A 27,108-nucleotide genomic window follows, 5' to 3' on the forward strand; every position below is an offset into this window, starting at 1 on the left:
ACCTGTAGAATAAGTTAATAAGTCAATGCACTCCTAACCTGTAGAATAAGTTAATATGTCAATGTACTACTAACCTGTAGAATAAGTTAATAAGTCAATGCACTCCTAACCTGTAGAATAAGTTAATAAGTCAATGCACTCCTAACCTGTAGAATAAGTTAATAAGTCAATGCACTCCTAACCTGTAGAATAAGTTAATAAGTCAATGCACTCCTAACCTGTAGAATAAGTTAATATGTCAATGTACTACTAACCTGTAGAATAAGTTAATAAGTCAATGCACTCCTAACCTGTAGAATAAGTTAATAAGTCAATGCACTCCTAACCTGTAGAATAAGTTAATAAGTCAATGCACTCCTAACCTGTAGAATAAGTTAATAAGTCAATGCACTCCTAACCTGTAGAATAAGTTAATAAGTCAATGCACTCCTAACCTGTAGAATAAGTTAATAACTCAATGTACTACTAACCGCTGGAATAAGTTACCACTAAAGGTCAAACAAAGTGCTACTTTGACTACCATTAAGGCTACTTATGATGACAGAATATCAGGTACGGCTCTGCATCATTTGTGAAGAGATCACTAATAATCATTTGAAAAGGTATAAGAATGTTTGTGCGCGTCTTCTTTAAGGTGTACAAACCTGGGAATCTTATGATGTCTCTAATTGCTGGTATATAGTACGGTTCCTATGTTCTTAACACTTGCATATTAAAAGGTACAGATTTTACTTATCAAACAGTTAATCTCTTTTATACCCACCATCCAAAATAGAGTAGACAGTTCCAACATGACTTCTCCTTGATAAATTTGCTACTTACAAAGAATCACAGATTTTGGAGATGAATATGAAATGCTGCCTTCTAGATGAGTTGCACATCACATTTAATCAATATTTTTAATTCCAACCAGACAAAAAATGCTGTCAGGTAAGCTGTCCCATCATTCATCTACCACCCCTTATATATATATATATATATATATATATATGGGTTTACTTTGGAACACCGAAATAAGACCGACTTTCAAAATCCCGAGACGAGAAAGCCGACAACCTCAGAAAACCGACATCCTGGAACAGTGACTTCCATCTCCAGGTAAGTAACTACTTGGCCAAAAAAAAGAACAAAACAAAATTAAAACTAAAGTAAATGAACCCCCCCCCCCGCCATGTGGGGGTCTGGGTTTACTTTCAAAATCGTGAAACCCACAACAAAATCCGGTCATTTGCGGAAATCACAACTCTGAAAATCAGCAGAGGAACACAGTCACGATGTCGAATATAATGCAGAATTTGAAGAAATAGCATTATTCGACATATGCCTTCACCTGCACCTTTCAGAACAGCAATGGATGTTGAACTTCTCAGCATTATGTACATACATACATAGATACTGCACAACACAGAAATCCCGGTTTTTGCAGGGAGGTCAGCCCCCTCTGCACCCCCTGCAAATAATATATTCCAACTCCGAGATAGAACTACAGTGGGGAAAAGGGTAATTACCTGATCCCCACTCTACTGCGACCTGTAGTCATAACTGCAATCACATATGTGCAAATGCACTGTGGCATTCGCTAAACTGCACACACAATAGTGCAGGTCGGTGAAATGGGAATCAACCAATTGTGGTTCAACATTCCGTTTCCATTGAACATGTACTCGTCATTTTCAAAGTAAACCAGGGGGCTGTGCCTCCCACATCTCACCTAACTGAATATACCAACACCGAGGTCGCACTACCGTGAGGGTAAGGGGCAAAGTTCAACATATATATATATATATATATATATATATATATATAAACTTTCCTCATGTCTCCCATAAGCCTTCCACCTTGTATCGAGAACTGATTTAGTGTTTGATTTTCTGTGTTACAAACAGGTCTGTCTAGGGAACATCCCACTTGCACACTAGCTGAAGGAGGACATCTCCGTGTAATATCTATTCAAGTCACTCTGCTTTTTATCTGATTAGCTGACCTGCCACTGTTTGGTTCTGAGGGTATGTACACTGCCTTGTAGGTCATCCTGTGTTGAAAAGCCAGTTCCTAGGCAGTCATTGTTAATCTCCAGGGGATGTAGGCTCTTTTATCCCTTGCTTGTCACTGTACCACATTAATGTGATAGTGTTCATCATAGTGTGCAAGATGCCAAGGTGCCCTTTTGAGCAAACTGAGCTGGAGGCTCTGATATCCCATGTGAATGCCAAGATTTCCTTGAAACTGTTATGCCTGTTTTTGTAGGGAGGTGTAGCAGTCCACTCCCCCTGTAACTTCAAGATTCTGAGTGAATGTTGCCCAAGCTATGTCCAAAGCATTGGTGATGCTGATCTCACTAGTCTTCTCCCGAGTGAAGGCAACCCACATAGTGCAGGCAACCCACATAGTGAAGGCAACCCACATAGTGCAGGCAACCCACACAGTGAAGGCAACCCACATATTAAGTCTGCCCTGCTGGGACCAATGAAACTCTCATTCTACATATGAAAGTAGTCATTTCTAGAGAATGGGAGGCTTGTACTCAAGAAGGTTTCAGATGCCATTATAATGTTCATAGGTTCATAGGTTCATACTAGGCTATCTGCCCTAGGGCATTTATAAGCCTAGCCAGAGTGTGTGTGGCTTTCACCACCCCTTAGGATGAGAATACTATACCCATTAGTTTGCTGTGCCTCTGTCCAGCAGTGATACAGAGATGATTCCCGGGGTAAACCTACGATCTCCCATCCACTCATCAAGATTTCTCTTGAACAGAGTCAGTGAGGGGCTCTGCCTCACATGGACTGGGATTCTGTTCCATAGTGTAGGGAGTCTCTGGGTGATGAATCTGTCCCTCCAGCACGTCCTATTTATATCCGTGTTGAGGTTTAAGTCTCTTGCTCTCGTGGCTCTGGTGGATTTGGATTTTTGAGGTGGAGCATGTCCATTAATTCGGGTTGGACATGGCCTTGTATGTCAGGCACAGATCACCTCTGAGCAGGCGGTATGCGACTGAATAGAGCTGGAGTTTCTTCAGTCGGGCATCGTATGACATATGTTTGAGCCCCTTTATCCTTTTGGTGAGGAACTTTTGGGGTCTTTCCAACTGCTGCAGGTGTCGGGTAAGGTACATTCGAATGGGGCGTTGTACTCAATCATTGGTCTGATAAGTGAAGAGTACAGGGGTACAATGACCTCTCCTGATCTGGATGTGAATCCCTTCATGATCAGGTGGGCAATGTAGAAGGTCTTCCTAACCACTTTGGCAATGTGAGTGTCAAAGAGAGGTTACTGTCAACTTGGGTCCCCAGGTCCCTGATAACTTCTTCCGTGTTTAATGGATTACCACCTATGTGGTAATTAGGGGTTACCTTGTTTTTCCCAAAGGGTATGACTATACATTTTTGGCATTTAGCTTAAGGCCATGGCTCTGGCACCAGTTATCCATTTCTATGAGACCTTTCTGGAGGATGTCTGTGTCTGATGGAGTGTCAATTATGGTGCCCAGTTTGCAGTCATCTGCAAATTTTGTCAGCCACAATCCCCTATGTTTGCCTGCACTTCAGAAAAATAAATACCGAACAAGAGGGGCCCAGGACTGAGCCCTGTGGGACACCGCTCATGACCGGCTTAGAGTCTGACATGGCACCAGCAACTCTAACCCTGTGTGTTCTGTCCTTGAGCCAGTTTGCAACCCATCTTGTGACATATGGGTTTACATCTAAGCTGGTGAGCTTTTCTATGATGCCCGAGTGGGGTATTGTGTCGAATGCTTTTGCTAGGTCAAGGTAGGCTGTGTGAACTGCCTTACCCTCATCAATGGCCTTAGTGACTGTTTCGAAAAAGTCGACCAAGTTCAAGAGGCAGGATCTGCCCTTGACAAAGCCAAATTGGGTAGGATCCAGTGTCTGTAGGTCCCCAATGTCTTTATTTATGAGTTCCATTATGATCCTCTCCATAGCTTTGCAGACAAGGCTCGTCAAGCTTATGGGGCGGTAATTTCCAGGGTCCGTAGAAGCACCGCCTTTTGGCCTGAGGATTCATGAACGTGGTGGATGCCACGTATCCCACAGCCTTGAGATACTTCCTTGCAGTCAGATTTATCTGGGCTTTTAAGTGGATGAAATACGTCCAATAGGCTTTGTTCTTGTCTGGAGGAAGCAATACTTTCTGTAGGCTGATGTCTATCAAAGACCCCAGGAAGACTTTCCTCTATGAGGGTATCATGGTGGACTACTGCAGAGTCACAGTGATCTCTAGATTGTGGAGAACGCTCATGGTGAATGAGATAGTCATTTAAGTATGGGAAAAATATGCATGACTGAAACTGAAAAAGGCAATTACTGAAGCCAAGCATTTTGTAAAAATCCTGGGCAAAGAACCCCGGGCACAGTCGACAAAACACAGGGCAATAATGTAAATTCATAATGCCAGCCCCCTGCAAAAAACAGAGCTAGCACCTGTGGCCCTGTGGGAATATGACAGCAGGCATATTTGAAATCCAGGGTGATCATCTGAGCAATGGGGTGCTTGAAGTATAAGAGGTTCTTCAAGGTCAACATCTTGAATTTTGGTAAGTACTGACATCCAGAAGGGGTCTGCAGGTTCCATCCTTCACTGGAATATGAAACAGCCTTGTATAAAATAATTTTGATTGCTTTTCTGGGGAAACTGTCTCTATCATTTTGTTTTAGAGCTCTCCACTGATCTGTTTGATGATCTTTCTTTGATCTTCTGGGACATCAGGAATTCCTGCTTCATCATGACTGCTTTATCATTGCAAGTTGTATCCCTCTGATGATTTGGAAAACCAATCCTCACAGGCATATGACAATGGTACAGTTAGTCCACCTTGCCATATTGGATTTGTGTTTCAGAAGGGGTAGGCTGTGGATTTAGTGGAGGAGGGAAGTCATATAGTCAAGGCTCCTCTGTTGTTGGAATTTAGGCCCGGGGCATCCCCAGTTTCCCTTTGTTGCCCCCTGACATTTTTAAGTTGACCTTTCTTTCCTTTAACTTGCTTGCCTTTATTCTGCCTATGGTAAAAGGGGCTAGGTTTGGATAGGTAGCATCTGTCAAGAGGGAATGAAAATGTTGTTTGAGCCAAAGTATAATGTTACCCCTGCCTCCATCTTCTTCAAGACTTCACAAGTAGTGTCTGAGGGGACACTGAATAGCTGCACTCTGACAGTGTCTAGCAAAGGCTGACGCCTGAGGCAGATGTCTTCTGCTAACAAAACCCATAGCTGCTGCTCTGGATCTGGAGGCTGCATCCAGAACATCATAACCACACTTGATAGAGAGTTCAGCTATCTGACTAATCATCTGTTTTAGTTGTAACAGTTTTGCCTTCAGATCAACAAGAGACATCTCTCCCAGGTGGTTCAGGAGAGCAGTCTGAAACTTGGCAATGTGTGTCTAACAGGGTCTCATATCAACAAAATGAAAAGCAATATACTGATAGTCAGGATACTGAATGTACAATGTTGAAATGTCAAAATGCTTAAATTTTAAAATTTTGAAATCAAAATACATATGTCTCTACAAGTGTAGGCAGCTGGTATCCCCACTCGTGTAGAAAGCTGGTACCCCTACACATGTAGAAAGCTGGTACCTCCTCATGTGTAGAGAGCTGGTAGCCCCTTCCCCTACATGTTTAGTGAGCTGGAACCCCCTCCCCCTCATGTGTAGATAGACGGTAGCTCCCCCGTGTAGTGAGTTGGAATCCCCCACATATGTGTAGACAGATGGGGTTGACCCCCTACCCACCCACCAAGCAGGACCCATGTTAGTACTGTTTTCTGAGTTTCACTAATGGAGTGATACTGTTTGTTAATGGACTGTGTTCTGGTACAAGGTATGTATGCAGCACAGGTATGCTATTAGTAGGTATTTTGAATCCACATTGTAAAGTCTGAACATTCTGATACTTCTGGATTTTGCAATTGGTACTAATGACTCTCAGAACACCACTGTAATACATACTATGCATTATGTATTACATGTTATATATTATGTATTACGTGTCATGTAGTATTATGCATTTGGTACTATGACTCTTGGAACACCACTGTATTACATACTATGTAATATGTATTACAGGTTATATATTATATATTACGTGTCATGTAGTATTATGCATTTGGTACTACAATTCTCAGAACACCACTGTACTATATACTACGTGTTATGTAGTACAGGTTATATATTATGTATTACGTGTCATGTAGTATTATGTATTTGGTACTACGACTCTTGGAACACCACTGTATTACTTACTATGCATTATGTACTGCAGGTTATACATTATGTATTACGTATCATGTAGTATTATGCACTTGGTACTATGACTCTCGGAACACCACTGTATTACATACTATGTATTATGTATTACATGTTATATATTATGTATTATGTATCATGTAGTATTATGCACTTGGTACTATGACTCTCAGAACACCACTGTATTACATATTATGTATTATGTATTACATGTTATATATTATGTATTACATATCATGTAGTATTATGCACTTGGTACTATGACTGTCGGAACACCACTGTATTACATACTATGTATTATGTATTACATGTTATATATTATGTATTATGTATCATGTAGTATTATGCATTTGGTATTACAACTCTCGGAACACCACTGCTCAATAAGCTGTCATGTACAGGCCCAGCAGTTAGTAGACCAGAAGGCTACAGTGGCATATAGATGTAGACTTTCTTCCCAAATGTGTCAAAGGCCACATTTTTCATGTCATTGATAAGGGTGTCAGGAGGAACCAACATGGACCCCTTTTTCTGGATCTATGGATACATTAGATCTGCCACTAGATTCCTATGAAGGCATTTGTGGGAGTCTTGCATCTTACAGGACATACCCAGTTTCTTTAGTGCAGGGGAAAAAGAATCAGGCCCCTGAGAGGCTGTTAAGAAGGCATCCTCCTTTGCTCCTAAAAATAGGAGGGACCGCCATTGGTTTTGGTGCATCCAGACCGAAAACGTCAAAATATATTATGAGCTTCAGAAGCTTGTTTGCCTTCCCACTTGAATGAATTCTTCATTCTGGTAAGGGTTCCTCCAGAAAAAAACTCCTCAGAAAGGAAATCAGGGGAGACAGAATCATAATGTAGAATGGACGGTATTTGAGAGGAGTAATCCTGTTCCTTTCCTTCATGTTAAACCTTCATGGGTGTTCTCAGTCTTAGATGGAGAGTAGACTCCCTTCCTTTCAGCAGAAGGAGCTCCAGATGCTGACAGTTTAGTACCTGTTTTCGGTGCCTGCCCCATTTACAAGAGGTCCTGACCAGGGTGAACCACTGTTCAGGGGTAACCTGAGAGGGGATGTTTGAAGTACAAAATGCACAGAGTACCTCTTTGGAGACATAGGGTGGAGTAATACATCTACCTTTTTTTTTTGGGGGGGGGGGGTCTTTTTTGCAAATGCATCTGCCTCAGATGTCCTCATCTTTGTGCAGGAAGGCTGGATTCATGCAATACCCCTCAACAGCAGTGATCCTGCTTTCCCCTTCAAAAATGACAACCCAGTCCTCCTTAATACTTGCAATAGTCTGAATGTCTAAAGAAGGCCTGGGCATGGGATCCATCTGGTCAGACATGCCTGTAATGACAGCTTCCAAAAGGGTATCTCCAGAGGATCAAGAATGAGTAGATGTTTGATCCTGGTGGGGGGAGGGGGGCACTGTGAAGGCACATCATAGAACCAGTGTCATGCTGGGGGGCAGCTGTGGAGGTACCTCATAGAACCATTGCCTTGGACTGATTGAAACCAATGAGTGTTTGCAAAGTGTCTCCAGCATCCCTTTCTTTTTTTAGGGATGGGGGGGTTCAGTGGAGGAAAATAAATGCTGTCACACTGTGGATAGGGCTAATACCTCATGTTTCTGCCACTGTAGGTATCTGGACAAGGAATGAAGCATACTCCTTAAAGTTACTGGGGTGAATCCCTAGTAGAGGTTACGTTACAGTTTTTGATGTTGTGATCTGCATTTATGTAGCACACACACAGTAGTCATGGTAGTCCTCATGCAGGACTTGTCTACCGCAGTCACCCCCTCCTTAACATAGACATAAGTACTTAGAGAAAGCAAATATACCCAACTACAAAACTGGGGGGGAAATAAGGTTCCCCAAAGCAGTACTTATTTGCTATTGAGCTCCAAAGATGCCTGACCACATGAAGGATGAAACGAACTTAACATAAAACAAACAGTACAGTAGGCATCCAAAATGAACTTTACATAACACAAACAATACAGTAGGCATCTGAAACAAACTTAACATAACACAAACAATACCGTAGGAATCTGAAATTAACTTTACATAACACAAACAATGCAGTAGGCATCTGAGACGAACTTAACATAACATAAACACTACAGTAAGCATCTGAAACGAACTTAACATAACACAAACAATACAGTAGGCATCTGAAACAAACTTAACGTAACACAAATACAGTGGGCATCTGAAACGAACTTAACATAACACAAACTATACAGTAGGCATCTGCATTTATAAACTGTGGAAAGAAAGTCCTGAAATGGTATAGTTAGATCCGATTCTTATTCTTACATGCTTGAACATCCCAGAGGACAGGTGTATGCCACTATAAAAGTGTTAGAAATATCCTGACCTCTAGAGGTCAGGACAGATGTAAGGGGACACATAGCAGCTAAGTCCAAGTAGTAAGGACTATTGCAACAATGTCCTACATGCACACCTTTAAAATTATACAGTCTGCAAACTATTGTGCATATTCAGTAACTTTACTTAATCCTTGCATTTGAAAATGTTCAGATGGCTATACCAGACTATCAGCTGTTTCATACGCACAGCCGTTATGAGGATTTAAAGGGGCTTAAGAGAGTTCTCAGTCCTAGCAGTACAGCTATGTTAGCCTTTTTAAAAATCTAGTACAGCAAACCTGCCACATCTCTTGTACTGGCAGAACGTTCCTTTTTTTTTCTGATAATCATTTTACAGAAGTAATTGTGGTAGCACTGTTAAAACTCTGATCTGAATTAGGTAACCATTGTGCAATGTATGTACAATGCAATGAGATCAGTTGTTGAGATAGTAAATATTTCTTGGTAAAATGGGGTTTTTGCAATGAGCTCTAACATATGTTGTAAGTGAATGTTACATATTTGTGGAAATGTTAATTTACTGCTCTATTTAAACTGCTTTGTGGTTGGAAATGGCCTTCGGTTGAGTCTAGTTATCCTTGAAGAATGTTTGAAACACTTAAATGTTTCTATCATAGTCTCCCATGAAGCTGCTGTGTGCTCTATCCTGATATGGCCCTTGGGGAAGACTGTCCACATTTTTTTCACCTGATCTCTACTGACTGTTATCATGCATAAAATGTTAAGTCTACAGATCTGCACAGTATACTCTCGAAGGGGTCTCTCCCCATGTGTTTATAGGCAGATCTTCCCGCTTCCCACTGGCTACAATTTATCCAGTGTGCACTGCATTACAGATTACTTGCAGCATATGCTGTTCTCTAAAATGTAGCTAGACCCTCTGGGATGAATATGAAATTGTTATTTTTTTAGTCATTTATATGCCTTCTCCATGAGATTTCTAGATACAGTCTGCTATACAACATTGGCTTGCCTCGCTTCTTTCTGGGTTAAAATTCAGCTTTGTCAAATTGAGGAAGCCAAAAACAGAAAAAAACAGATGTGATATGCCTGCTGTTGTTTCTCTCTCTTTTGCAAAATACAATGAGTATCTCATCATACAATGATGTTTGCACTGAAAGTAAACTAGTGGGCATCTAAATATATTTGACATGATACTTTGCATTACTGGGCACACGTAAGCTGTTTTTTCTTCAACTTAGGCAAACCATGAAAACTACAACTCTATTGTCACCCTTGAATTCTTTTTATAGAATGATGGCCCTTGTATGTTTCAAATAAGTCTGTCTAAACTGTACGTGTCTTGACAGGCAGCTTTTTAAAACTTAGACTTCTAAAAATAGACTCATATATTATGTTCCAGGCTAACAGGTAAGATAATACATTTGTATATTGCAGTCTAAGACACATTGGGAGATTTGTTTTGTTTTATTTATGTAAATATGTATTTGTTAATCAGGTAAGGGGGCCATCCTAAAAGGGGGTCTATGTTAATTAAATGAATGCTTGAAATGTCAAACGTTATATGGTTGAGACCATATGATCGACATTTCAAGTGTTCGAAGACCGACTTTAACGGCGCCATACGGTGCAGAATGGGAGAATTTCCCTTTGCTGCACTGCGGTCTCAGAGTTGGTATACTTAAGTAGGGGGTGTGTGGGGGCCCCACCCCCCACGTGTGGGGGTGCAGGGGGGCTTGTCCCCTGCTCGCACCATTAAAGTATGTTTTTCTTTTTTTTTTTTTTTTTTTATTATATATTCGAACAATCAAATATCGATCATATGGTATTCGACACAAAACAGGAATAATCAACTTAATGCAAAAAGAAAACATGGTTTCCTTTTGCAACCAGCCAACAAAAATTGCATATTTTCAACTTTAGCTCCTAGACATTAAATTACAAACATTAAACCAGCAAAACACAGGAATCCCACAAACTTAACCAAATCCCAAAAAACACCATTCGTCCACTTAACATTAAGCCAAAAACAATGAATGGTTTTGTACATGGGGTTCTTTTCCCAACACCGCCTTACAGCTAAACAAGCTCCACTGTTGTACAGCCACAAGAACAAAGAATCAACCACTAAACTGTTACAGTAAACAAAACCTGTGTCGACCATAACAGCTTTTGCTAACCTGAGCATTTGATAACTCAAAACATCCATGCCAGCTGCCAACAAGCAGTCTAGCTGGAATACTGCATGTTAACCATATATGAATATATGTGGGTTCATGTCAAATGACTAAATGCTAGAATAACTGAAAGAAAGCATACCAAAACACAAACAGGTCATATCTGCTGCAACATGTAAACACCCCCCCCAAATCAGACTCACTGTACACTTAAAAGCACACCCAACAACATTTACAACACATCCAACAAGTAAAAGCATGCAAACAAGACAACATACGCAAACTAACACTATCAACACATATATGTAGACCAAAATGAAAACAAAACTACCTAACTAAAACAGCTTCATTCAATGCCGAAAACACTATAGCAATTTCAACTTAGTAAATATATATTTTTGCAGGAGGGAAGTCCCCCTGCAAATGGCAGATGAGTTACACACAGACACACACACTACAAGATCATACAATGGTAAAAATGTGGATTTTCTGACAAATATTTGTGGACTGCAGTCATTGAAAAATGACAGAGTTTTAGACTTCAAATTGTTCAGAAATTGCAAGCTATAATGCATTTTCTATTAACCTGTTAATCTAGCAACTTTCTAAGTTTCTAAGAACAACATTTAAAATCGGTTCCTGACTTTGGGTTGTTCTCCTCCCTTATTTTTTGGCTTTGTCCTTTTGAGCTAAGAGGTTGAGACATATGCACAGGGACAGACTTAAGAAGTAACTCACTTCTGGCCATCTCTGATTATGGAATAAGTTAAAAAAAATACAATGATTCTTACCGAAGAAGTTTTAAAAGTGTAAATGTAAAGTGAAACACTACTTTGTACTTGGCATTTCTTACAAAAATGACAGCCAGCAGCCCAGAGGCAGAAACACTGCAAGTTATAATGGCAGAGTTGGTTATAGGGGAGTGATGGGTGTGTGCCTGGACATGAAACAAGAGCAGGGATCTGTCTGTTGTAGGATTTTAATCCCTATTTTAGCTTAAGCACAGATACTCATTGATTTGCACAGCCACATCAGCTGGGTTCCTCAATGACTTCAGCCTTCCTGCTACCTTCTGATTGCCATTTTTATATAAAAAGACTGGTAAATCATCCAGATCAATGAAAGAGCTATCTGCTACTATGGTAAAGAGCTCATATTACACTGCAAGGTACAAACCATCTCCACAGATGGTAGAAGTGAAACAGCATACATGTCGTGGCACGCAGGATATGTGCTTTTTCTCTACGGTACTACCAACTGGACTTTGTCATCCTAGCCTGTGCCAGAGATTAAACATGTACTGTTAACTACAATTCATCCTCTCAAGGAGAAGATGAGGGGGAGGTGAAGAACAGTTAGTGGGTATTCAAGCCTCCTCCTGGCACTGACAGCTACATTTTCCTCTGTCATGACTTAAAGCTCAGCAGGGGGTAAGATGTGGCGCTCAGTTTTCCAGCATTGCTTACTGGACAGTCTAGTGACAGTCCTAAGGCAGAAATATTCCTTTAGGAGGAGGAGCAAGATTCTGACATTATACTGGGGCCTGTTACAGGAATAAGTAAGACATTTTAGCAATCTCCAACCAAAAGGGTCACATCTGCAACGTGCTGGGTGCTGCTTCTATACAGACAGGCTGTGTAAAATGTGTTTCAATAAGGCATGTAGATCTTGAGGTCAAAGATATAATCACAGAAGTATCACATGTCCAAAGCACCAAACTCTTCCATAATTAGTCAGTGACTGACAGAAAGAGAATGTCAGATGCTGGTTAGCCTCATGCAAACATTTTCTACAAATAGTGTGGAACTTGACATTTTTATTAAATAGTTCACATTCAAGTTTAACTACTGCGGTGGTGGTGCTGTGGTAGCGTTGTCGCCTCACAGTAAGACGTTGTTCGATTCTCATCTAAAGCGTCTTCTGTGTGGAGACATGCGTGAATGGGCGTACCTTCGTTTAAGGTTGTGCGTCAGGGCTGGCAACCTGGTATGTAAAAATCTACTGCCAATCATTAGCGGACCGGAGTTCCGCTGTGGCGACCCCTAACTGGGAAAAGCCAAAAGATACAACATTCAACTTTATTTAACTGGTAAAAACTAAGGAACAAGCCAAAGGCAAAATGATTAGACATTACAATAAATTAGAAATAAGCTACTACACTGACCTAAAATGAAGAAAAAAAAAAACAAATTAGACTAGATGAACAATATAGAATAAGTACATTTTTAGGGTCCTCTTGAAGTAAGTACTCAATTTTATAACCACTTGAAAGTATATTTTCTTGATAAAGGTAGAAAGCAAAGTGAGTGGTAATCTGAGCTACCCAGTGCATTGGACTGTCTACCATCACATGACCATTGACTGGTCAGTCAATAATCAGTACTATTATAGCAGGCTGTCATGTGATATGTAGCCTTTTCAGCAGATCAAATGCCCAAAACATTGGAATGCACAGATCCTTTGGTCTGCATTAATCTGCATTCCTAACTCCCTACAAGCATGCATATGCATATTCTTCTCTCATCGTATACATGCTAATGGGGGGAGCAAGCCTTCTGTTCAGAATGAAAGATTCAATGATGGGTCCTGGTCTGACTCAACAGTATAATCCTGAAACATCAACCTAGCCATAAAATAAATAAATAAATCCAGATGTGTCTTTTCGGTAAATGTGCTTTTACTGACTGACTTTTGTCTCATTTTCTTTTTCTTGATCTCTCTTTTAGCAGGTCAGAGAAAGAAGGGTGCCTGATAGGAGAAGACAGAAAATGTGACGCTAACGTAAAAAGGGTACCGATATAGGGAACTGGAAGTTCAACAATGAATATACTCAGATATCTACTTTCCGATTTCTTTAGCTCTGTGCAAAATAAAATCTCAGCTGTCTGTGCACATCCAAGGAATGCAAACATGTTTTGGGGTTTTGTGGCTTTTAAGAAAAGAATGGGAGGTGAACAGCCTGGTTCAAAGATAGTTCCACCAGCACCTTAGGCGTGAAAGTAGGGTCAGCATGTAGCATGACCTCGTTTTGTGACATTGAGAAGAGAACGGGGAGGTGAACAGCCTGGTTCAAAGATAGTTTCACCAGCACCTTAGGCGTGAAAGTAGGGTCAGCATGTAGCATGACCTAGTTTTGTGACAAAAAGGCTCTTTAAGGATGTACAGCCTCCAAAAGACCATCGTCCAGGAAAGACACAATTTCAATGGAAGTAGCTGGCTCAAAGAGTGCCAGGGTAAGTTTTCCAGCATATAATTTAGGTTCCACGGTTAAGTCAGAGCTATTCTGGTGGCCTCTGCCCTTCCTTGATCTGGGACCCCCTGAACTTTAAGTTCAAGAGCAGAAAAAAATGATACCAAACAAAGTGCTAAAGCACTTCACTCTTCATTTCTGAATGCCAGTATGGAAATGAATGCTGGTAGTATTCAGCATCTGACCACAGCACCTTTTACCCAGGGTGGCTGTTCTCTATGCGTCTTGCTAAGTAATGTCGTTTTGGAAGGTTAAGTTGAAGTACCCCTTTAGGAGCTGTTTTACTGGTAACAGAACACAGTGCCATGGTCTAGAGGCAGACAAGCTGACATGGCTAAAACATATAACCTTAAAGAGGTATAAAATAGTCCTGTTTACAAAGGTCTGACAGACAGTTGAAAACCAGGAACGTGAGCTAAATGACGGTCCTGGTTTCTAGCGAAGCCCCACAAAGACACTATAATGACTGTCCTGGTTTCTAGAGAAGCCCCACAAAGACACTATAATGACGGTCATGGTTTCTAGCGAAGCCCCACAAAGACACTATAATGACGGTCCTGGTTTCTAGCGAAGCACCAGGAAGACACTATAATGACAGTCCTGGTTTCTAGCGAAGCCCCAGGAAGACACTATAATGACGGTCCTGGTTTCTAGCGAAGCACCACAAAGACACTATAATGACGGTCGTGGTTTCTAGCGAAGCCCCACAAAGACACTATTTTCTTCTTTGCCAGGTAAAACTTGTTTGTGCTTCACATCTTTTGAAGAGGTGCCTGGAAGGGATGAGTGCTCTAAATCATCCAAGCAGTTAGCCTCAAAGTACTCAGGTTGGGGTGCACTACAGGCTCTTTTTTCTAAGTCATGTGGTCCACTTGCAGAGGCAAAAGAATCGGTGTTGACGTTGCTAGACTCGGCAGGCTTGAGAACCAGTGGTTTTATAACACTAAACGTTCCCACTTCATCTTCAGCAACAACTCAAAGATTAAAGGAACTGGAGAGAAGGGGTAGAGAAACAACCTGTCCAAAGTTTGAAAAAGACATTCCTCTTCCAGGGTCATGGAACTGCTACTTTTCAACAAAACTTTCTACACTGTCTGTTCTCTTGGGTAGTGAAGAGGTCTACTTTGGGTGCACCTCACCTGTGGGTCAAATCCAGAAACACATCCATGTTCAACATCTATTCATGAGGATGTGACCATGACATACTCAGGCTGCTAGGACATTATCCTGAAATGGAATGTAGGATGCCCTGATGGCCAACCCCAACTCCAGGCCAATCTCCCAGGACTGCATAGTGTACGTACAGAGCATGTCAGAACATGTACTTCCTTGCTAGTTGTTGTACCACATCACCCTGGTATTGTCTGTAAGGATATGCAGGGTACCCTGGGCCCAAATCTGTCTGAATGTTTTTAGAGACAACACACCTGCCATAATTTCTTTAATATTTATATGACAGTCTCACATGCCCTGGACCCACTGGTCTCCCACAAGGGCTACACATGCAATGTCTAAAAAGTTTGTGATGAGAGACTGGCTTGTATGGGCAAGTTTGAATCATACTCGTAGGTTGAGATGCACCCAATTCTTCTACCATAAGACCTTTTTTTTTCTTTTTTTTTTATATAAAAGTCAAAATAGGGCTAGGGGTCTCCAGTGGTAGTGAATGCTGGCATCACTGGGTATTGAGGTACCACTGTTTCTTTCTCAAGCATAGCCTTGCTAAATGGATCACCAGAGTGCATGAGACTATGAGAGCCCAGGAACCCCATTTACTCCAGCAATCCTATGGAATATCATTGCTGTGACAGTGCCCAGAGAAATGGTGACAGAAAGAGTACATTGTCTTTTGGGAGAAAGACTTTCTGCTTTCTGTTCAGCAATGTCCCTAGAAAGAGGACCATCCTTACAGGAGTCACCTGTGACTTGGAAAGATTGATGAAGACACATAACTTTTGAATCCATCACATGTAGGGATAAACTTGGTCCCATCATAAACTCCCCTGCAAGAGGGCATGCCCCAAACAAATAGTTGGAGCCAAAAGCCTGGACTGAAATTAAATGCCAAGAAATGTATAATCTTATCCTTCAATAAGCATGTCTTCCTTTGCAACTACTTGTTGGTTAATTTTTGTGTTGTAGAGACTGTTTCTACTCGCAGACTTTTGCAAAGGTGCACTATTGATCACAGGGTGTTTTACTGAATTCCCCTGCCACCTAGAGACTGATGCCGTAGTTAGAGATCTAGGAAGTTATGTAATCAATTAACTGCCCTTTGATCACCATATATCCACTACTGGAAGGAAGTCCTTTTTCATTGCACAGCTTGTATTGAGGGAAGGGTAGGGCATCCGGATTCAGGGATATATTAGTTCCTCTGTACTCAGCACTCAGGATGATCATTGAGTAAAATGCCCCTTTCTGAATGTACCTGTCCAAACACTTATCACAGCTGGAATGATCACAACACTTTCACTAAAAAAATCAGGGGCCTAAACCATAAATGCTCTGCAGGCCATGTCAATCTTCGTCCCTTTTCTCTGTCATACAGTGTATTAGGAGTGACCTCTGCCTCAAAAATAGAGCCTCAAAAAATCCTATTCTTTTAGACCTATTACACATTTGGAAATCCCCTGTTTATCAAAAACACCTGCTCATGGGACCTTTATCTCCTTTGCAAGATTAATAGGACATGCTGGAGGGATAGGTATGTGTCACAGGGAATAGCACTTCTAAGGAACCATCTTCCACTGTGCATACTAATTCCCTCACAGAGTACGTCTCATACATACTACTTCCCTTAGGGAGTACTTCTCTTACATATTACTTCCCTTAGGGAGTACTTCTGTTACATCCACTTCCCTTACAGAGTACTTCTGTTACATCCACTTCCCTTACAGAGTACTTCTCTTAGTCTATTTAAATGTAATCTGGATGGATGTGTAACCACAAATTCAGACCTGGTTTAGCACCCCTGTCCCTCACAGACAAGGGAAACATGTAAGCACCTAACATATACTTGTGCAGCCCATCTATGGACGTTCATATTACAAAAATATAAGGGCTAATAATGACCATAGGAATGTGAGGGTGGCTTCACAAGATCATAACAGATCAACAGCCTAGCAAATACCTATGAATCTATGAATCCCTTCTACTGAGCCCACTTGAATCAGATAATTATCCAGGTAAGGGTAACCGGCACATGCCCTTGGTACTGCAAAAAGCTACCACTTTTAGCCTGGTTACTTTGTGAAAATTCTGAATGCAGCAGACAAGACAACTGTCAAGGAGGCACACTGGAAGTGGAGTGCCCTCATTTTGAATCTTAAATTCTTTGTGTGCATTTCTGTAATAAGAACATGGAGGCAGGCATCCTTTAAGTCTAAGGTGCATCTCTGTAATGAGAACATAGAGACAGGCATCCTTTAGGTCTAAGGTGATCATGATGGCTGATGGGAGCAGAAAAGAAAGAATGTCTTGGAGTGTACTCTGAATTTTGGTTCTAACATTGGTTCATAATGGGCTACTAGGCTAACAACCCCAGAGGGCCTTTATAGGTCTTGACATGCTTCCCATAAGCAGTTTTGACACCCTAAGATTATTTTAAGAGGTACATGTAGGCTTAATGGAGAACTTGTTCAGCTTTGAAAGATCCAGGATAGGCCTCTTAGCCCCTTTGGCTCTTGATATAAAAACAGTCTGGAATACAAGGAAAGCCTGGAATAAGAACCTTCTTAATGCCCAGCTAGACCAAAGCTATCTTACATACAGAAAGCATACAAGGGTAGCCACCAATACTGTTAAAGCCACATACTTCAGACAAAAACAAGTCTGCTTCTCTAGCACACCTAAATATTTCTGGTATGAAATAAATCAAATGACAGGGTACATTGTAAATCTCACTCTAAATACCAATAAACTACTATCTGATCAAAAGTACACCTTTGCAGCAGACTACAGGTGAGAACAATCACTACAATATAAAAATGAATGAACAAGGTTCCCCCTCCTCCTCAACTAACACAGACGGCACAGCCAGCAATACTCTCTCGCAGCTACACACACCTGCTGGCCTTGTACCTGCTGCTCTGTATGGTGCACCTAGTGCATTACAGCCACCTGGGTAACAGGGTACATACGTCCAGCGTTTCCTTTCTAAGGTTCTTGTTCTCATTTCCCTCGACCTTCGACGTCAGCTTGTGAAGGACATACTCTTTAAACTTAAACATAGAATGCTCTCTCTAAGACTAGGAACACTGCATCAACAGGCCCAGACAATATCCAAGGGTGCCTTCTAAACAGCATGAAACATGGCCTATCAGGGTCTCTGGAATTACTATTTAACTGCAGCCTCCAAACAGGCTTCATGCCTCATGAATGGAGCAAGGCAACAGTCATCCTTCTGCACAAAGGTGGGCCATCTACAGACCCTAGAAACTACAGACCCATAAGTCTCACTAGTCTTATATGCAAAGCCATGGAAAGGATTATCATGGAGATGATCAATATAGATACAGTAAACCTCTAGACACTGGACCCAACCCAGTTTGGTTTCATCAAGGGCAGGTCATGTCTACTCAACATGGTGGACTTCTTTGAGAAGGTCACCAAAGCAATGGATGAGGGCAAAATCGTTCACACTACCTACCTTGACCTGGTCAAGGTATTTGACATAATACCCCACTCGGGCATTGTTGAGAAACACTAGAGGTTAGGTACAAACCCATATGTCACCCAGTGGATAGCCAACTGTCTCACAGACAGGGCCTGGGAAGTTAGAATTGAGGAGTCCACCTCTACAAAGAGGCCAGTTACAAGTGGAGTCCCTCAGGGATTAGTCCTTGGACTGCTCCTTTTTGGCATTTACTTCTCAGAAGTCAAGGCCAATGTCAGTGGTCTCTGGCTGACTAAATTTGCAGATGATTGCAAATCAGGAGCTGTAACTGAATCTCACACTGGCACAAATGTTCTCCAGGAGGGGCTGATACAAACAAACAACTGGTGTCAGAGTCATGGACTAAAACTAAATACCAAGAAATGCATTATAGTATCCTTTCAGAAGTCATCCATCCCTGGTAACTACCATATTAACAACACACCCCTTAGAGTTGACCTAGTAGTGAGGGACGTAGGGACACACATAGATAGTAATCTAGCCTTTGATCATCACATGTCTACAGTGGTGAGGAACTCATTCTATGTTGCGCTACATATAAACAAAGGTATGGCATCTAAGTCCAAGAAGTCATTGTTCCACTGTATTTGGCATTCATCAGACCTATCATTGAGTATAATGTCCCCTTTGGTATGTACCTAACCAGGCATATCCAACAACTGGAACATCCACAGAGGTTCCTCACTAAAAGAATACAGGAAGTAAGTAATATGTCCTATGCAGACTGCCTCAAGGCCCTATCCCTGTATTCTGTCTCCTACAGGCTTTTGAAGGGAGATCTATGCCTGGCATACAGGGCATTGTCAGACCCCACTCTGATGGACCTCCTGCATATCCACAAAACAAACCGCACCAGAATTACCCATTCTAAACACTTAAACATTGCCTGTGATATAAATAGGACCCGCTGGAGAGATAGGTATGTATCCCAGAGACTACCACATCTGTGGAACATGCTCCCCATCCATGTGAAGCAGAGTTCCTCCCCAACCCAATTCAAGTTCAACTTGTACAATTGGATGGGAAACCAGAAATTCATCACTGGTTTGGCGCCTATGTCTCTAATGGACAGAGGTAACCTGTAAATGGTTCATCTCCCAGGCCCATGCTTACACTTATCAAGGGTATCAGAACTTGTCAGAGATTTGGGATGCATGGCTAGGATTAAAAAGGCCCTTGTGGTCATTAGCCTAGTAAACACCTATGAACATATGAACCTAGAAGTCTGGCAACTGAAGAACCTAAAAGCCAGGGTAGCAGATACATGTGTTTTCCCAAAGCAACTGCAAATTCTGCTTTCTCTGTCACTTTCGATGGGGTATCTGCACAGAACCAAAGATGATCCTTGCTAGAATCCAGGGTAAGCAGTTTGATTACCCAGAGGGGTCCTGCATATGGACCTGTGGGGATCCTCGACCTTATAGAAACAGGTTTGCTAGGCACTGGGTGGGGTGGAGTCAGGGACTGGGGGTGGGGGTCAGGCTCCACTGATGCATTTATAAATGCGTCTTCTAGTAATGCAGGAACTGCAGCAGACATGGGCTAAGTCAAGCCCGTTACAGTCCCAAGGATTCTTTGGCATCCCAGTTCAAGACTTCTGTCATTCTGTGAAACGTATCCTTAAAAGAGAGATTCTCTGTTGAGGAGATAGTGGATACAGAGTTCTTTTTGCCAGATTCACAGCAGCAGGGGAATGGGGTATCCCTATTATAATAATGAGATATACAACTGCAAGCTCCAAAATGATGACAAAAACACTGAAACCACAGCAGAACAGTGAAAATCAATCATCAGTTTTCTCCTAAGTTTTTATTTACAGGAAACAACCCCCCCCCCCCCCCCCAAACACGTACCAGTTCTGAGACTGCCATGTATTAGAGAAAAATGAGTACTGCAAGTAACAGTACTCTTGGACTTCTTACATGTAAGTCCACATTTTTTGTCATTTAGTCTACCTCAGGGGTCTCACCAACAAGTTCAGAATTTGGAATGGCATTTGGCTCATACGAGAATTTGCCTGCTTCGAGTTCTCTGTCTAAGCAGATTCTATCCTTCTGTTCTTAGAGGAAACTCCTGCACATCGGGAATTTCTAGTGCTGGTTTCTTTGTTATATGTTCTTGCAGATAAGTCAGGGTTAAAACTGTTCACAACAGGAATGAGTTTGCTGGTAAATCCAAGCAAATAATAAGAGTTCCCCAACCATTTTTCTTATGATGGTTTGACTGGTGTTAAGCTTTAATTTATTTATTTTTGTGGCAATATTTATGAGTGTTTTATTACTATTTTAATATGCATTGTATTACTACTTTAATATGCATAAATATGCAATGTTTTACTTTGTGCACTGTATGTTTAAATGGTTTAAATGTACATCTGAGGTTAGCGTGACTGTCTTTCTGTTGTCGGTCACTATGAAGCCTGCTGGCCTACTCTACTTGCATACTTTAGTGGGGTCCCTTTCTCTACTGCTTCATTTCCTGTTTGTGGGGTTTAAGCTTTAATTTTCTTTAGAATGCAGATAGTACTACTCTTTAACAACTTTACTGAATTATAACGTAAGACACTAGCAAACATATTTATATAAGAGAAAACAAACCATTTTAACAAATTCCCAGTTACAAACACTATGCATCACATATATTCTTTTGTACGACTACCATCAATCCAACTTTACATAAATTGCTCAATTTGTGCTTTCACTTAAACCTGTCTCCTCCTCCAAAACATTCTTCTGCATGTACTGTTTCCACAATTTCCATTTTTTGTATGCATCCCACTTCCAGTACTTGTATCTCTTTTATAATATTCAATACTTCAAATTCAGATAGTAAAGAGTCTATAAAAGACTTTGATTTCCATTTTCTAGTGTTTGCTTTTTTTGGTAGCAACCAGAGTTAAACTTAACAAGGCCTTACTATGTCTAGGCAATTCAGATTCTGAATTCCAGATCAAAAAATCATTTCCTTAGTTACCCCCAACTGCTGACCCAATATTTCTGACAGAGTACTCTGTAGGGAATTTTTAAAGTCTGCCAACTCATTCTGCTCTCAAACATGTTTAATGTACCTCTTTCTTTCACATCATGCCAATAACAATTGCCATCTGCCTGAGGGAAAATTCTTTGGCGTGTACTTGGGGTATACAAATATCCATACAAACTCTTCCAATCAAAAATCCTACACTATCTGGATTCTGCTGCATATTTGGTAGCAGTAAGTAATGTTCTGTTCCAGATTCAAATAAACACTCTACCCGAGCAGGTTTTTCACTCAGGATATTATTATTATTTATTATTATTATTATTATTATTATTATTAGTATTATTATTTTACTTTTTGGGATGCCTTTTTCTGTTCCTGGTTAGGTAACACAATTATTTTCAGTGCATTTATTGTTGCAGAGTATGTTTAATTTGCGTGTCCTGATTTCTGTGTTGTTTAACTTCTTGTTTAATATAGATTTATTAATGCATTTGAGTCTGGTTCACATTTCTGCTTTTTATTGATGTACTTTTAATATTGTTATTTGTTGTATTTCAGTGTTTGGTCGTCCATCTGTGCCAAATGACTTTCCATATGGTGGCAGGTTGTTCTGTGAGGGTTCTCTCTCTGGATGGCTCTTTAATATCTTAATGTAATTATTTGTCTTTCTGTGAAGGATTTTGTTTCTTAGAGGGCTTTAAGGAGAAATAAATTGCCTATTATTGAATTAGTTTGAACAGACAGGTTTGCAGCTCTAGTCTGGCTGTTTTCTAAATACAAGTAATGCACATTGCTACAAAAATAAATATACTACAACATGAATTAGACATTCTATGACAGAATTATGTGAAATCTACTTATAGAAACAGATGCATCAGATTCTATTTAATTCACACGATTTTCTGAACTTCAGGCTGAAATGCTCATATCATAAAAATTGTCAGCTTGGTTTCCTGAGATGAAATCAGTCTACATTTAAGTATGACTGGAAATTATCAAAATAATTTTGCTTGAATGCAGAAAGCAGAAACCTGTGCTCATCTCCTGAATTTTGTAGTTATTCTGCAAAAATCACCAACTGTTAAGAGTCACAGAACTTAAGCCATAGAATCTAAATGCTTAGCGGTGCGAACCTCAATGGTTACAGATGTTTTCAATATATAAAGCAAAATGTGCACATATACAAATTATGACACTGGTGATAGGTGTTGAGAAAGGTAATCCTCTCATGGGTTTGCTTGTTTTTCATCAATGACCTTGTGGAACTGGTCTAGTCAATTACTTATAGATGGAGACATAAGAACTTAAACCCAGGACAACATGACACACCTTACCTTATACTTTGGTGGTCTGTAATACTGCCAGTACACAGTGAATAGATAAATCTCAAAGAAGATGGCAACATGCCTATCTATGTTACAGATTACAAAAAACAAAAATTTATATTCCCACTTGTTCCTACCTCAGCCTCTTTCCATTTTCACATATTTTTGTCTTCTGAAGAAGTCCAGCTTTCTCTAGATTAAGAACCTAAAACAAAACCAAAAAAAAGTTCAAAAGAAGTGCTACTGGTGTACAAAAGGTCATATGCTGACAAAACTGTATCTCTAAAGAGCCAGAGTTATTCCACAACAGGCCAAGGAATTTAATTTACTTGTGACCAAGTAAAATGTAATCTTTATGAAATGGACTGCTGCTCTGCAAACCAGCAAGTCCTAGCTATTTTATAAATATTAATAGAGTCATAGACTTCACTCACAGTGTGGCATTTTATACTATTACTATACAGTTACATAAGCAAAACTGAACTTCTGCCTGTTACGCAGAAGTGTGTATAAGAGATACAGTCTTGTTAAATCAGCATATGTATTTAAAGTAACTTAGAGGAGTAAGAATGAGAGGCAGGCACACACACACGCATTAATACTTGAATGTTTTTGGGGGGGTGAGGAAGGGGGTGCTAAAACAGCTCCCACAGTAAGAAGACCAGTATTGTATTCTTACTGACACGTCGTTTAGCATTATCTAACATTTTACTAAGCTCCGCCTAACTGGTAAGTTACAAACCTTGTCAAGGAATATGGCTCCCATATCCAAAACTAACCATTCCTTTATAGTACAAGGCAAGACAGCAAGAAACACAAATTCATTCTAAATCCTCATAGACCAATGTTTGGGGCTCAGTCTATGGACCTCAGTGGTGCTGATCTTTCAAAACATCAATCATGCCCAAAAACCTTCAACTCACAGTCTCCCATTCATTACTATGAATGTTAATGCAACATCATCACTATACAGATGCACTAAAGAGGCTCATAATGTGAATTCAGGATGACATTAAATTATGTCACAATTACCTTAATTAGAAAAAAAAATGTAATGCCAAAAAGTAAATGAATACAACTGGAGTGGTAATGGGCTATCAGAAGCTGGTGAGCTCCACAGACACGTTATCCAGTTCATGCAGACTGCTTATTCCTTAAAAAGGAGAAATAAGGAAGCCGCGGTGGTGCAGCAGTAGCGTTGTCGCCGCACAGCAAGAGGTTCTCCCGTTCGATTCTTGGCTGGAGCACCTTCTGTGTGGAGTCTGCATGTCCTTCCCGCGGTCGAGTGGCGTTCAAAAGACATGCATGAATGGGCATGTCTTCATTGAAGGTTGGGTGTTGAGCTGGCACCTCGGCACCGTAAAAATCTACTGCCAATCATTAGCGGACTGAAGTTCCGTTGTGGTGACCCCTAACTGGGAAAAGCTGAAAGAAGAACACTAACATCCTGGATCTAATAATGTAGTTGTTCAGATGTTTCTTTGATATGCAAGATACTCTGTAGCAATCATTTTACTGCGATCTGTATTTCTCATGCCTTGCTCAGTTGCCATATACGAGGCACAGGAATATGGGTGGGAGAAGGTCAGAAGCTGAGGGGCTGGTCAAAGCTGCAATCAATACCCTGATAGTCTGTAAGCTGTGTACTGAGTAAGGTAAATGAAGATGACCCCCCCCCCCGGCAAGGAAGAAATAACTGGGAGCAAAAATCATGGATGATTCATCTTGGTTTGCGGCAGGAAGTGTCATATAAAAATACGTACCAAAGCCCAAGTCCCCATCTTTACCGATTTGGGTTTCTAACATGAACAGTGACCTTCAAACATATATCAGGGTAAGTCAAGGCAGGCTAGTGTAAGGACACCCATGGAGACAGATGTCAGGAGAATAACTGGACACAAGGTCAGAGTATTCGCTTTGAGGGCATAGCTAGATCGAGATCAGGAGGGCTAAAAGGAAGTATCTTACTTCTTCCCTGCACTTCATAAAAGTCCTACTTGTTCCTCTAACACTCTCGCTGTCTAACAATAAGTCCCTTATTCCACTCTGTAATTTCCAGGTGCCCATGACATTGTCATTCGCACATGTCCAGCGCACATACCATTCCTGCTCTCCCTCGTCCTCCTCCATCATTCCTGTACAACGCTACAATAATGCCCAAGGAACTCTCTTAGCTAGAAAACAACAAAGACAATCATGCAAGAAACTTCCATGACCACCACCTTCCACTATTCTGCTACAATGTTGCTAATGTGTGCAGCAGCATCTGTAATGAGCATGCTCAGCGTCACAATGAAAGACATAACATAATGAGCAACGCAGGCCGAAAGAGTAAAATGAGTAGGTATGTCACACTGTTCCACAGGTCTGCGACTAGCTCAGACTGCAACATGTAATAATTACAAGTAGGAAATACAACCTGCGAAGTAAAAGTCGTTTTTGTTTTTAATAACTAATCTCACAGCCACGAAGTAATAAATCTGCACATAACATAAACGTGGAAATTACTAAAGTAATTCTTTCTTATGAGCAGAATACTCAGCAACAGGGTTGGGGAGAGTATGATTCAGACACCTGCAGTGTAACAAATCAAATGACGTATGTGAAACAGCACTCTGTCACAGGAGTATGTGAGAGGGACCTGAAATTATAAGTGTGTGTGTGTGTGTGTGTGTATGCATGCACGCGCACATTGTGAAGCATTTCTCCCCAAGAATGCTAAGTAAAGACATTCTAGGGCTCAATGGGACTAAGCCAGCCAAAAAAAAAAAAAAAATGAAATAAATAAATTTCAGAAACAATAACAGTTACTGCTATGCATACTGCCTCCAAACAACCATCTAAATTTGCTTCACTCTACTTCCTCGAAGTTCATCACATAATTTTTATATGAGTAGTGCAAATACCAGTTAGTACCTGCAGTCCAAGCTAGTTTAACATGCAGCCGGGATGAAGCATACAGTGTACTACTAACAGGATTTAGCAAAACCACTAGCCCATCAAGAAACAAGCCATATGAAGCCCCAGCAAACAACCACCCATACTTTACTCATGCATTTCTCACAGGTGCTGCCATGCAAAAGTCCCCCAAATAAACAGACTTTATTTGCTTCTAAAGCCCTTCAACCCAAAGCTAGCAAAGACATTAAATAATTTTCCCCCAAGACATGAGGGTATTCTGTTTACTAACACGAGAAGGTGGGAAATGGATATCTATCCCACTGGCTTGTTCTACGCTGAAATCCACAGCGTTCCTCCTGTTGAAAGGAGGAGACTCCTTTGAAAGAAACAAGAACACACTTCTTTCAAAATACGAAACACTGCAGCAGTTAAATTTTATTCACCGCTTATTAGTTCAGAACGCATATATGATCATATTAAAGTTTTAGCCGTACACATAAATTATAATATACAAAAATCAAAACATTCACCTGTTAGTACAGTGCCAAGAGACAGTGGAACAATACAGTTTATGTGTGGATTTAAACAATAGTACAGACATACATATGCAAGTTAAAACAGGAATAAATTATGCAACACAAATATGCATGAAAAAGTCTAAGTCAGCACCGGTAAATAAAACTCATGATCACATTAGGCAGATGAAACTAAAAGTCTCTAATCATAATGCATTTATCTGAACCATTTCAACATCAAAATAGATCAAACAAAAACATCAAAGTAGTACTAATCCAAAAAATGTGGACAGGTGAAGCCTCTGTCCACCTCTAAGCCCCATGTGAAGTTCCCGTGTCCGCCTTACTGGTATGCGTTAAATAAGTCTAGTCCTACCAATAATCACAGCCCTACACCTTACCTAAGAAAAATAAAACATTTCCTTAATTCTCTACCAGTATACAGAAAACTTACTTTTGTAGTTAGCAGTAGGGTCACAAGAAAAAGTTGCTATCTATTCTGATTTAAGGTTTGATCATTCAGTAGTTCAACTGACTGCCGCAGTTCCTTAGATGAGCTAGACAGACAGATGCATAGAGACAGAGACAGTAACAGGTACAACACGGTGGGGACACTTCGACACTTTGACATTTTAAATGCAGTTTATTTATGGCGA

The 27,108-nt window shown here is 40.7% G+C and overlaps 1 protein-coding gene across 5 annotated transcripts in view; it reads right to left on the reverse strand.

The window, feature by feature from the left end:
* Positions 1-27,108, reverse strand: part of ARHGAP27 (Rho GTPase activating protein 27) — a 1,395,760-nt gene that overhangs the window by 253,110 nt on the left and 1,115,542 nt on the right. For 3 of the 5 annotated variants that reach the window (XM_044055387.1, XM_044055386.1, XM_044055390.1), the window contains 2 exons: positions 26,227-26,313; positions 23,174-23,241 (listed from right to left, as the gene is read on the reverse strand). In XM_044055387.1, coding sequence (XP_043911322.1) covers positions 23,174-23,241; positions 26,227-26,313 — 155 coding nt within the window. The remainder of the gene's footprint in view (positions 1-23,173; positions 23,242-26,226; positions 26,314-27,108) is intronic. The other 2 variants (XM_044055389.1, XM_044055388.1) reach the window with 1 other exon arrangement.

Source organism: Protopterus annectens, chromosome 13.part0 (genome assembly GCF_019279795.1).
Source record: "Protopterus annectens isolate FY-2018-M chromosome 13.part0, PAN1.0, whole genome shotgun sequence".
Classification (NCBI taxonomy): domain Eukaryota; kingdom Metazoa; phylum Chordata; order Ceratodontiformes; family Protopteridae; genus Protopterus; species Protopterus annectens.